Source organism: Poecilia latipinna, unplaced genomic scaffold (genome assembly GCF_001443285.1).
Source record: "Poecilia latipinna isolate Pla-1442-1.1 unplaced genomic scaffold, P_latipinna-1.0 Scaffold2691, whole genome shotgun sequence".
NCBI lineage: Eukaryota > Metazoa > Chordata > Actinopteri > Cyprinodontiformes > Poeciliidae > Poecilia > Poecilia latipinna.
The window spans coordinates 62968-76995 of record NW_015115307.1 but is presented as its reverse complement, the minus strand read 5'-3'; the positions used below and the strand labels follow the sequence as shown (position 1 = coordinate 76995).

The window sequence follows — 14028 nt, the reverse complement described above, 5'->3', positions numbered from 1 at the left end:
AAACAAATCATCTTGTGGCATATTGTGAATATTTTCAAGTTTTCAAAAATGCACTTAGCATTCGGTGAATACAAAGTAACGTGTGTTACCTCGGCAGAGACATCTGCCTATAGTTTCCTATCCACCAACAGATTGTTTTTTTTCTTATAATTATATACTCTTATAATTCCTTTTCCACAGATCTCCTTCTAATTTGCTCGGAAACAAACTGCTAATGTTCTTTAGCTCATCTGTGGAGCCAGATTTCATGTAAAGAGGTAGCAACTGTTAATTTGTTCTTTCCAGGGACTGAACAAATGTGTTTGCATTAGCAGGCGAATGCTTCCAATTTAAATGAGGCCCGTCGGTCTGCTTGTTTCTCCCGTTCAGCCAGCTGTCTTATTGCGGAAATAAAACTAATGATCTAGAAGTTTATTCTTTTTTTTGGTACCTGTCTTTTGGGAAGAGGCTTCAGAGTAGGTGTCGCAGTTTGGTTCCTCCAGGGCAGCGGGGGACAGAACCACTCCACCTCGCTTAAGTAGATGAGGAAGGAGCAGTCGGAGCCGTCGACGCCATAAAACGCATAGCAGGGGTCCGAGGTCCAACGAGCACGCATCCACTGGAAAGGGACGATAGTTATTTGTCTCAAGGATGTAAAATCGAAGCAGGAGGAATTGAACCTACAACCTTCCGATCGCAAGACGACTACTCTATCCAAAGAGCCACAGTCGCATTATCCACTGGTGTCGACTTAATGTGCTTTATCAAGTCCAGAAAAAGTACAACACTCTACCAGGCATGACCACCGCTGCACTTAATTGCCCAGGAAAACCTTAGCCAGAGCTAAACTTCATAGAGAATCTATGCGTGATTGTCGAGAAAAAGCTGCGAGACATCAGAGAAAACAACGCAGATGATCAAAGGTTCGCTGCTAAAGCATCGTAGGCCAACTCAACAACTCAGCAGTGCCAGAGGCTGAGGGTCTCCATCCCACACTGCACTGATGCAGTAATTTATGCAAAATAGGTGCCAAGCAAGAATTGATTGCACACACTCTCCAGTACACAGAGGTACCTTTCAGTAGCCCCACATTTCTGTGTGCAATTTTTTATTTTTACAGCTCTAATGTAAAATATTCTAAGAAAAATGATTTGGGTGTTTTATTAGCTGGAAGTCATCATCATTTAAATTAACAGACATATTTCTGAACTATCTTTATATGCCATGTCTCCTTTTTAGTAATTGACTTACTGAAATAATTCAACTTTTCAATAAAACTCTTGATTTACTACGATGAACCTGTATAGTAAATGTTAACTTTTATAATAATTCAACATCTTATCCATCTCACATTGGGAAAGTTGTCACATGCTTTCAGACAGGTACGTCTAAAAGAAATATTTATGAAGGTATCCTATAGCTGAGCATGTTTGCTCCTGACATTGTTCCTCTTCTGCAGTGTTTCCATTTCATCATCTGAAATACGTGCAGTGCAGAATAACACAGCAGTCTCCTGGTCACTCTTCAAAATGAGGAAGACAAGACGACAGCCCTTTGAGTAAGGCAGAAAATTACTACAATAAAGTAGCTGCTAACCTAAACCTGGATGCATTTAAAGACAGAGCAACAAATAAAACTTAAAAGAAAAAAAAAAAAAGTAGAACTCTTACAAACAACCTGAAAAAAAAAACAATGTTTTTCAGTGTGACTGTTACTACAATAAAAGATGTAATTGTCTTTTTATGCATCTTTATCAGCTGCTAATAAACACAGAGGACATTGAATGATAAGTTAACAATGTGTCTGTCCATGAAGCTTTATTTTCCTTCCTTTTCTTGCTGTCAAACAGACTTGTCAGACATGTCAGTTTTGCAGTATCGTTAAGCATTCGACCATTTTTAAGAATTTATGTTGCAGCAAGGTGAGTCGGTGTGGGACGAGTGCTCGTTGTGTGAAATGCTGCAGGTGAGTAAAACATGAAGGCTTACATCCATCTTGCTGGTGCAGTCTGGGTAATGGGGATCCTTGGGAGTTTCACAGGAGCCAAAGACTCCATCTTTACCTGTAAAGATAAACACGCAGACTTAAGGATTTCCCATGCTTCACTGCTTTAATGATTTTTAAAAATGAGAATTAGGGAAACCCGACTTTTATGCATAGTTCATTCATTTTTAAAAGGGTTAACTTCATGGGCATTTCAAAACGTTTCATTTTACCTGCTTTATCATTTCTAATGTGGGGTTGAGATAAATGTCCTCCAAAGATACTTTGTGATTCTGGTCAAATAGCTCCATCTTTATCTCCTCTGACCATAAAACAAACTTCTATCCAGAAGGTATTTGTCCATGCGTCTTTCCAATTTCATCACAACTGAGGACAAGGAGCTTGAAATTGCTTCAGGTTCTTGCTTATATTGTCACAGAGCGTGCTGATTTTACTCGATGTATATTTTACATCAAATGACCACAAATTAATTCAAATTATTGCAATTCAATAAAATTGCATATTTTCAAATCCCTACTGTATTTACTTCGGGGCATTTTTCACTTAAGTCTAATAAAATAAAAGTCTGTTGTGATTCAATTTACTGTCATTTCAATGCAGATCAGTGTTATATCCACAGCTTCATTCAGTGTTATTATATTGAAGCTCTTATCCTGAGCATAGTGAGAACTTATTTTAATCATAAAACCTCAAGTACGAAACTCAAGGAAGATCGGTAATCTCTGACGATTGTCACTGACAGCAGCTATGATGTCAGCCAGAAAAAAAATAAATTAATGCTGAATTTTGCCTAAATAAACTATATATGTACGTTTTGCATGAATTTGCAGCATGAAATCTTAAGAGTTGAATCAGGGTCACCCAAGTCTATAAGATAAAGTCTTTGCTATGCTAGCATGTCATGAATATTGTCAACCTTAACTTAGTTGTTGGTGAAGTCTATCAGAATCTTTTCCACTGCAACTGATTTATCTGAAAGTGACATTTTCAAATGTTGGTGCAAAATCTAAGATTTAGATGACGCTTCTTCGCCACAGGTTTTATGATGAGTGGCATTTCAGGTCATGTCGAGACAGGACGGTGACCACGAAATGGAAATGTTGTTTTGACAACTGTGTTGATGAGAAAATGTAACGATAAAAAAAAAAAAAAGTCTTCTTCTTTGGAAGCATTTTCTGCTGTCACTTTCCTGGCAGCAAGCAGGGCTCATTCTAGGAGCTTCTGCTCGACTCGAAATAACGCTAATTAACCAAGATGGATTTTTGTCTCTCTTGTTCAGCGTTTTACGATGACGGCAAATGCAGAGCAATAAAAGTTTCCAGATTTTATGCTTTAGCATCACAGTAAAATGAATTTCCACTTTGATTTTTCTTCTCTCATCAATACAGAGAATATTATCTTACAACACAAAAGCAAATCTTTACTCAAACCTGGGATTTTTTATATTTCATTTTCTGATTTGTAGATTTTTTTTAGGATCTACGTACACTTTTGTAATTTTTCTTCATTTCTTTTTCTGGCTCAACTTAGACTGTTCCTTATGCATTCATATTCCCCACCAAGCCAACAAGCCTGCAGGCCACTGGAGCAGTAAAACACAGTTTAAGTATGCCATTACAACATCAGAATGCTAGGAACCTGTTTTTGAGGCAATACTCACTCACTGGTTTGGGATTGTTGTCCCAAAGTTTAAACTTTTTTTTTTTTTGTCATCACAACATTTTACTTTAAGTGGCCTGAGAGTCTTTTAGTCAACTCCCTGCTGGCTACTTGAGCTTTTAGTTCAAATTAATTCCTGTCTGGTTGATCTTATTTGAGGATATCTCTTTTATTCATGCTAGTTAATGCTGTAATTTCACATAATGCACATTTTTTTAAGCCGATATAAAGACTTTTGTTCACACTTTAAAAAAAAAATCTAAATAAAAAAACTATGCAGTTTCAGTACATAAAGTGATCAGATATAAAAAAGTGAATGAAAGAACGAACGTTAGTGGAGCCTTTGTGAAAGATTGGTGAGAGTACAAGCTAGTGTGCAGCTTCTTCGGCTTCATTTAAACAATAAAGTTACAGAAAAAGATTGATTGACATGGGATAAATCGCGTTCAGCTTTTAGACTCTGTATCTGAACAGTGATATAGCAGAATAAAGGTCAAGGGTACATACGAAGTCTGTATTAAGATTCACAACACACATAAGTTAACTGATATATAGAGTTATATTGGTTTTCAGTGGCTTGCAAAAGCATTGAAATCTAATGAAACTTTTAATTTTTCAAATTTTATTCACAAAGGTCAATGTATGTTAAGGGACAGACCAACATTTAGTGTGTATTTGCGAGAAGGAAAACACTTTGAACTGAATTGTTGCTTATTTGCGCCGTGTTCCGAAAAAAAAAAGTTTCTACAAATATAAATGTTAAAAGTGGGGCTTGCATTTGTATTCAGCCTCCAGAGCCGATCATTTATTGAACGACTTTCCTCTGCAACTACAGCTGCAGGTTTTTGGTGTGGGGTGTCGGTATCCCTAACGATCCCCCAGAGCGCCACTAAATCCCGTTACCATCAAATGGAAAGAACATTGTACCACAACAAATCTGCCAACAGAGCCCCGCCCACCAAAACTTTCACATCGGGTGAGGAGGGCATTAATCAGAGAGACAGCACAGAGAAGAAAAGGTAACCCTGAAGGTGCTTTTGGTCAAATGAGACCAAAATCGAACTCTTCAGCCAATAAGAAAACTACTCTTTCTGCCACAAAATCAACACCCCTCATCAACCTAAAAGCACCAGCAGGGACTGGGACACTGGTTTGAATTGAGGGGAGGATGGATGGTGCCAAATTCACAGATATTTTTGAGAAAAACCCGTTTTAGTCTGTCAGTCATCTGAGACTGGGAGGATCACTTTCTAACAGGACAATGACCCAGAACTTGCTGCTAAAGCAACACCCCGGTGTTTTAAGGGAAAACATGTAAACACATTGGATTGGCCTAGTCAAAGCTCAGACCTAAATCCAATTTAGAACCTGTGGGTAAACTTGCAGATTGCTGTCCACCAGTGGAAACACAAGATCACTGCACACTTTTCAAAATAGAATACAAGTTTAAACAAAAGTAAAAATAAATCCACAAAAGACATACTTTTGTGAGAATTTTGCATTAATATTGAAAGATTCTGAATATTACATACTCTTTTAAAACTCCTCATCTGGAATAAGATTATTTCCAAGAATCCTTTACCTTTAGGAGGTAAAAAAAAAAAAGAAGAAGAAGAAAAAAGGAAGAAACTTGCCAGTTTATTATTAATCACTGCAAGAATTGAAGGTAAATTCAGGCGACAACTTCCTGCTTTTGGTATCAATAATGCATCATCAGCCATGAGGAAAAGCAGAGGTAATTTGGAGAAAAAGTCCAGATAACAAGCTCCCTTCCAGATTGACCAAGGATGTCCAAATCCACATCATTTTCTGTACATAATTCACATTAGAGAGACTCACTGAAAAAAAACCCTCCTCTCTTCTTTCCTGCCTCCTTATTCAGCTCTTCACATCCTCTTTCCCTACTTCTGTCGATGACTAAACCTATTCTTCCCTCCTCTCTCTGCGTTAACCTCTCGCCTCCTCTCCCCAATTTTTTCTCGTCATGAAGCGCAGCGCGAGTACGTCTAATTAAGGAGCGGTTGCGGCTCCTCCGCCCGCCGGCTTCTTAGGAAGCCTTAAGACGACACAATCACAGACAAATACTTGCCAGTCGGTCCATCTGATTAGCACGATAACGACAGATGTCTCGTCGCAAAAAGCGCCACCTCGTTTCTTTGTAAAAAAAAAAAAAAACGCAGCCAGGTTCACCGCCTGTTTTGTTTTAATGGCATCAGACACAGAGAGAGAGAAATGATCTGACACATTTTAATGACTCTGTGTGTTAAATTGTGTTCAGTCAAGTGCAGGGTGAGGATACAAAGTGGGGGGGGGGGGATTAAATCATGAATTCAATCACGCCGCCTGATTTCTATTTTATGCACTATAAAGTAGCTGGGAATGAGAGCTATTAATAAAACTGACATAACCCGGACCTGATTAACAAGACGGCTGTTCGTCTTTGGGATCTGAAGGTGCTGCAGAAGGCAGTTTACTGTGCGACATGGCAGCAACACTGCTGCCCGAACAGAGGATGCTCAGTAAATAATGACCGTCATAGATGGTATAATCAACCAGCATGCATTGAGGCGCTCAGGTTGAGATCGCTTGGCCTTAAAGCACAGGCCCAGATTCACAGTGGATGTGCCGCCGACTGACAGGTGTGTTTATCAGACGGGTTGTAGCTGCGTTTGATATTCTCTCTGCGTCCTCTAGCATGTGCACCCATGCGTGTTTTCAAAGCTGTACCTCGGCTGTTGGCCACGCTGCGCTGCAGGATCTGCTCCACCCGCAGCGCCATGTCGGACATGTTCTGGGCTATGGCCTGGATCCGCTCCACCAGCCCCATCGGCTGAATCCTGATCGACGAGGTCACACATGGACACACAAAAGCACACGAGGAATTAAAAATCACACACACAGTCTTTACTGTCCGCTCTTGAAGTAAAAGCCTACGGGGTCCATCCGTGTCCAGGTGTTTTGGCTCTGAAGGGGCAAAACAAACGAGGAAATGCTTGCTATGAAGAACTTGACGCTTGAAATGCGGATCATTTGTTAATTTAGATAGTCGGGTAAATCGGAATTTTTAATGAGGTTCGTTGGAGGGAATGTGTCCGAAGACAATATGTTGCAGGCGAATATTAATTAATTTGACCTGACCACTATAGCCTGAAATCTGCTGGCATGGTAATCAGGAAGTTATTAATTAAGCTGAGAGCACAAACAGAATAGGTTTGGGTTTGAAATGTGACTCATACTGCTGCCTTATACTCCAACCTCAAATCATAATCTGTAACATCTTTAAAGGCAGAAAAAACTAAGGGTTGATTAGGCCTGATTTTTTTTTTAAACCATTAATGAACACCAAATTGGTATTTATTTTTTTTAGCTATTTAAAAATAGAAATATGAGCATTTTATTCAGGCTGTAAGTCAGTGAGTAGGAGCAAGATGGATTTTTAGCAGATAACGGGAAACAAGGGTTTAGGGAAACTAAATGTAAATCTTTTTTATGCTTTTATGCCAACAGCCTTTTTTTATGTAAACATGTTGTATTTTGGAAATGTTGGGAAACCATTAGAAGTCTTGAAGTCAAGATACAGATCTAGATCATCTTAGAAAACTCACTGCTTTGGAGCAACATTAAAGTCAGGGAGGAAGGAGCGAGTATGAGGCAGCAGCCTTTATAAAAGCTAAGCTGGGAGGAGCAGGAATTCAGCTGGTCAGCTATGTGCAAACTCAGACTAATGGAATAATTTACCCATAAATTGTGTGTGGAAATAAACTGTTTCATTGTATTCTGTTGCTGCTGAATCATGAAAATTAACAACACATTGAGTTCCCCTCCTGTAGAAATGAAATAAATAAATAAATAAATTTCTTATAGTCAAAAATACTCCACAGAAAACCGACTAGTCAAGTTTTACTCACTCATTTTGTATTCTCAAATTTAGGAAAAAATATAATATCTCAAGAGGGGAAAAAAAATCTAATACATTATTTTTCAATTTTTTTATTCTTTTTTTTAAATAAACTTGAAAATGACTTAAAGTCAAGAGAAAAACAAACTTTGGTCAGATTTTAAAAGTGGGTCTTTAAAAAAAAAAAAAAAAGTGTTTTTTTCAGGGCTTCCACACCCCTAGTGTAACGTAACGCAACTGTATGTAAAACAAAAAAAATAATTTTTAATTTCAAACCTCCGCTCATCAACACAGGATGTTAATGACGGCCACTTCTTGTGCTGAAACAGGCTAATATTCACTGGTGAAGAAAACTGTACTTTTGGGGCACTGTTAACATTTTACATTTTTTATGAAAAAATAAAAAAATTATGAGTGCCTGTGCATGAAGGTGATCTGGTGTAGATTCCTCATTAAACAGCTTTGACCACACAAACCCAGGAGAACAAAAGAAGCTACGCTTCATACGCAGATGCAATAAAGGTCTGTTTCCATTTAGGCTGAAGTGTTATCATCATTGCACATTTGTGTTTACGTATAATAATGAATAGGAATCTAGCTGCTATTTAATGCATAACTGCACAATCCCAAAGCGCAAGTGTTACGCACACACAGTCTGGACATCAAGCCGAAACTAAACTTCTCTTTTTACATTCAACTAACTTGATATTGCAACAGGTCAGCACAAGTTAATGACCAGCTATAAACTGTGGAACTGTACAGCCATGCAGTCTTCCACTGGAGATTACGTCTGTTCAACAGGGCAGCTTTTGGAAGAGCAGAGAAGAATCTTAATTCGTTTTTTTTTTTTTTCTTTAAAGTGAGCAAAGTTTTCCCATCTCTAATCTAACGGATCAACCCGACTCTGTGCCATAAACAATGATTTATTTTCCCCACCAAAGGTATTTGGCCTTTGTCACTGTAACATTTCCAGTTTAGTCCCTGAGAGGCCAATTAAACTGTAAGATGTATGTGGCTGAGAGGATATCTGCAGGGCAAACTGCAAAGAAAATTATACAGTGGGTGTAAAAATCATTGTGGGGAGAGAAGTACTTTAAAAAAGAAAAAAAAAAAAAAAGAAAAACAGCAGAGGTTGAGGTCAGGTGAGGAAATGCCATTTTTCAGTCCACACTCAGTAGCAGTTACCAAACTCAATGTTACCAGAGATTGTCGTATCAGTTACCGTAATATCTCTTTGTACATTACTTGTTATGTTAATGTGTCAGGAGGTTCATGCCTGTGAAGAACAAGGTGAAAGTCTTCAGAGGGGAAACTAATCACTAACGTGAAGAGAAAAAAAAGCAGCCTTCTCTTCAGAAGCTTTCAACATAAGAAGAAACTGCAAAGAGCCAAAAAATGTCAGTTGTAACCTCTTAGGGATTTGAGGAAGTAAAAAAAAACAACAAAAAACAAAAAAACAAAAAAAACTGAAAACTGCAGCTACACATGATGTTTCCATCTGTATACATACTAGTGTTTGCATAACTGCATTAGCTTGCGGCTACAGGAAGGCAAACGGATGTAGGAGTTTAAAATCCTCCTGATCCATTGCTTCAAACATTTAGGAATTAATTGTGTTTATTGCTTTTGGCATTGTGGAAACAGTTTTTAGTATTGATGATGCTCAGGATGTTGCTTTAATCTTGGTAATTTATAACCAACTGGATCAAAGTTGCTTCAGCAAAGAGTCGGATGGTGCTTGTGCTTTTCCAGACGGTCAATATTATAGGACGACATTAAGCTACAAATATATGATTGGAAATTATGCAGTACTTTGTAAACAAGGTAGGACGTTAGTTCTGGATCTATTCACAGCATAAAGTGTCTTCCAATTACCAACAGGCCAACTAAGTTTGCCTTTTGATTTGACTTTAAACATATTTGTTTTCACATTTTAAATACGTTTGGATATCTTCAGTTTCACTGTAAGTTGAAAAGTAAATCACCCCTATTCTACTATTGCTAACGGCAGCGTGTGTTGTACCTCACCTGTCCAAGGCCAAGCTGAGTTCATCCAGCCTGTGGGTGTCAGTGGCGTTCCCCAACTTTGACAAGGCATCCATCCTTTTCATAATCATCTCCAGCATGTCGCTGATTTTCCTCAAAACCCCTCGAGATTCCTGGCCACTGAGAACTGAAACAAGATGCAATAAAATTGAAAAATGACACAAATAACACAGAAAGCAATTCAAAATGATGATAAAAAAAAAAAAAACACACAACCCCCCCACATAATAACAGAACAAAGGGTCAACTATTTGGTATATGAAAGTCATACTTTGCACACACATTTTTCATAACTCAGCTCAATTTAGTTTATTTGTGTGCAATGGCCCTTTATTTTGAAATAAACAAGTATAATTCAAATCCAGTATAATTGACAGTAATATACATTTAGTCCACGTTCAGATACAATGCAACTCCATGAAATAAATTTTTAGGATATGATAAAAAGCCAAGTTGTGAAAAGTTATCTAAAGAAGTAAAAACACCAGGGAGCATTCATTTTTCACTTTGATCCCACGTCCTGAGAAAGTGAACAGGATGAAATCTCCACCAGAACCAGGCTCTGCAAGAGCGTCCATCTGCCTCAAAGCAGCCACAGGTAGGGAGGACATAAAATCAGAAAACCACAGATGTTACTGGTAACTGTATCTGGTAATCGATCGACATGGAGTCATGCATCAATGTAAACCCTAAATGTGAAAAGGCAACCATCGTTGCACCGTATACTCCAGCTTTTATGCCTATAGCGGCATATCACTAAGGCACTGATCACTCAAGCAAGCTTGATCAAAAACAAAAGTATAAGCGAAGAGTAAAAAGCTGAATTGAAACTGGGAGCTGGATTCACTAAAGTCGAGCCTCGTGATTGAAGAATCTCCCTTGGAGCTTAGCCGTCATTAAGAGCAGCATATGGGGGAAGGAGAATGTTATACTCTGAATTTAACAGAAACGCAATAAGGAGGTAAAGTTTTAAATAAATCTCAGCAGAAGGTCTTTTGTTGAGTTTTAAGCACATTATGGAAATAAAGGTCTAAGAAAGTATTAGTCCGTCCTACAAGTTCTAAATATATACATGCGCACAAAGGAAGCATCAACAACGCTGAACCGTTTCCTCACTTTTTGTGACAAATTGGTAAATATGACTCTTTCCTAAAATTGTACACACAAATACCCATAATAACAATTTGAACATAAAAAAAAGACAAAGATTGTATCAATTTAAATTTAAGCAACCAAATATACCAAGAGGAGCGGAGAGGTCAAATACTCTAACTAAAACGATACCAAAAGGTTGTTGACCGTTTTGCAACTTAAGTGACATTTTCCTAAGTTTTTATTTTAACTTCTAGTTCAAGTTTTTGCCCATTAAAAATGTTTTAGACACTAAAATTGTTGCATGTCTTGAAAGCACTGAAAGCCCAAAATTAACATGACCTTTTTACTCATTATTTTGATTTGATTATTCATATTTTAATATAACTTTTGTTCCCAAACCACAACAAAAATAAGTCAGCATCTTAAAAAAAAACAAATCATCTTCAGATGTTAATTTCCCATGGTTTACCTTTAAATTAAAGTCAATTTTTCAATTAACCGTCTCCCTCATTATCAAACCCAGCACAAACGCTGGGAGCGGATGTGCCAGCAAAACAAACGAATCTGAAAATTATTCCGACGATGCGAGACATTCCATCCTCTCTGTCCCAAATTAATAATGACCACGCTGGAGGTAAACCTACAGTAAATGATGCTCGATACAAACACTCTCTCCATAAACAAGCCTGCAGGCACAAATAATAACATCAGAGCCGTTCCTTTCACTGCATCATTAGTGAGTCAAGGTTCTGACCCTATTTCCTTTTGTTCACTGAGCTCAGCGCGGCGCTGAGCACAATTAAAGACGCATCCGATTCTGTTGCTACGACGGCGAGCAACAGTACTCGGGTTGTGACACACGGACATCAAAGAAAATGGGAAAGATTAGCATTTATTCTGTAATTGCTGAACATGTGGGATAAATTATCTGAAACATTTTGGAAGTAATCTGATAAAGTCTAAACCAAACGTGAAAGACTCTGAGATTTAATGCTCTCTGGGAAAAATAAGTAAATAAATAAATAAAAAAAAAATTGAATATTTTTCATCAAATTGATTTAATTGAAAAAGATTTAATTAGCTTTGCTGCTTCCATTAACCAGCTATTTATTTTCTGATTTAGGCTACTACTAACTCATTAAAATACAGAATGTTGAGTATTTGACAGTCAAATTTTTAAATCAATATGTTGGCGAAGAGTCAGGAGAAAAAAAACACAAAGCAACTTTAGATGGTTATTCCAAAACACAAAGATTGCTTAAAATAATGTTTCTTTAAAAACTCAGCTGTTCTGAACTGTTCTGCTTTGTAACAAGGGAGCAGAATACAATACAATGTTTTCAATACAGCTAATTTAAATCAGATATATGAGCATTTATCCAACACATAAAATAAAACGTAGTCCCTATGGAAATAAAATAAAACATTATGATGCATTATTCATACCAGTCTGAACCACTTCTCTTTCTTTTATGTTAATCAAATATGAGAAAGCAACATTTTTAACACAGAGTGAATTAATTTTTAATAGATTGATAACACAATGGCGGAGCTTCAGATAGTTTGCATGTTTCTGAAAATCTGACTACTGAAAATACTTTTGTCAAAACCTTTGCTCACATCAGATTTCACGTCAATCCCCCTTATCATAAATGCATTTCATAGCTACACATTGCCATTTTATCCCTTCCCGTTTCAATTTCACTCCTGTAACCAAGCCACTTCATATCCATGGGGAACAGAATGCTCAAATGTAATTACCGTATTTTCCAGACTACAGAGCACACCTTACTACAAGCCGCGTCTACACAATTAAAAAACAAACAAACAAAAAACTGGAAAAGTACATATAAGCCTCACCGGGCTCCGTACATACATAAGCCGCTGATGTCTCCGCCTCTCAAGGACACAGCAGATTTATCAAGGCTGCGTCCTTAATAAATCTGCTATTAAGGACGCAGCCCTCTGTCTCCAACGCAGATTCGTTCACGCCGAGCTTACGTGCAGCGGCTATGATATGTACTGCTGGTCATAGCCTTCAACTTAAAAACTGCATCATATGAGTTTGAAGACATTTCTCAGTCGTCAATGCTGCTAGCATATGCTTCTTGCGCTTTCTTCTTTGATTTCTAATTTTGACTTCCAATGATTCACTTCCTGCTAAAGCGCCCTCTGGTGGTTGAAGAAAAATCCACCGAAAAGCCGCACCGGGCTATAATGGTTCAAAGTGTGAGAAAAAAAGTAGCGGCTTATAGTCCGAAAAATATGGTAATTGTATAATATTTACTGAAAATTTGGTGTTTTTTCATTTTCATTTATTTTGATCCCGGTGTGTTAAGCTAAATAGTTATGAAATGACTTAAAACATGACCCCTGACCATACCAAAAAAGGTAGCAGAAGCAGTGAGTGGTCAACAAGCTTACAGAGAAAGTGTTGGCGCAGCCAGGATCTCAGCAAGACGTAATGCAATATGTGGGATTCGAGTAAACCTCTGGTCAGAGATTTTGAGAAAAAAAGAAAAAACAGAAAAAAACAACAGCCTCATATTGTTTCCAAAAATAGAGTGAATACGAAGCCCAACTTTTGAGCGCTCCCTCATCAATTGCATTAGGTTGCAGAAACTGCAGTGTCTGCAGAGTCACTTTCTTTGTCAGACCTCGTTCATCATCGGCCGAGCAAAAGTCACCTTTCTCCGGAAAGCAGAAATTGAATTAAATCACCAGTAAATAAAGTCAGGAGAGAGAGAGAGAGACAGAGAGAACTATTGTAATGTGCGTGTTTGAGAGTTTTAATAAAGGCGACGATCTCAGTATCATGACTGATATTTACAAAGAATATTGCAATGATCTTAGGACACTTGGATATTCCATGGATTTTCTTGGACTTGTTTTGACTGTGTTTTCCTTTAAAGCTCTGTTCTATGTGGTAGCTTCAGTGTTTTAAATTATTCAGCAGTTGACAACAAATCTTCATTCCATGGTCAGAGAGAAAGCCTAAGCATATTCAGTAAAAAAAAACAAAAAAAAAACACATTTAGCAGAATAATGATTTGAGGGCAAAGAAGGAGAACATTTCAGAATGAGACGGGTAGAAAAAATATTTTCTTCTCAGGCGTTCTTAGCTAACGAGAGCATTCTTGATATCAAATTATATAAATAACCCAAACGCCACAATTTACCTAATTAAATGTAATAAAGTCTTCTTGTGGACAATTTGAAATCCACAATCAGTAGCAAGCCTAAATTAGAAGTTTGAACTGAATAGTTGGGTGCACTAACAATATTTTTCTGTAATGACCTTTTAACAGAAAGTACAGCTTTAGAACAAAGCACTATATATATATATA

The 14028-nt window shown here is 37.6% G+C and overlaps 1 protein-coding gene across 2 annotated transcripts in view; it reads right to left on the bottom strand.

The window, feature by feature from the left end:
* Window positions 1-388: 388 nt before the first annotated feature.
* Window positions 389-14028, bottom strand: part of LOC106938786 (alpha-1,6-mannosylglycoprotein 6-beta-N-acetylglucosaminyltransferase B-like) — a 35628-nt gene continuing 21988 nt past the window's right edge. For both annotated transcript variants that reach the window (XM_015020944.1, XM_015020945.1), the window contains 4 exons: window positions 9569-9713; window positions 6370-6479; window positions 1968-2041; window positions 389-598 (listed from right to left, as the gene is read on the bottom strand). In XM_015020944.1, the coding sequence (XP_014876430.1) occupies window positions 404-598; window positions 1968-2041; window positions 6370-6479; window positions 9569-9713 (524 nt within the window). In that variant the 3' untranslated portion in view covers window positions 389-403. The remainder of the gene's footprint in view (window positions 599-1967; window positions 2042-6369; window positions 6480-9568; window positions 9714-14028) is intronic.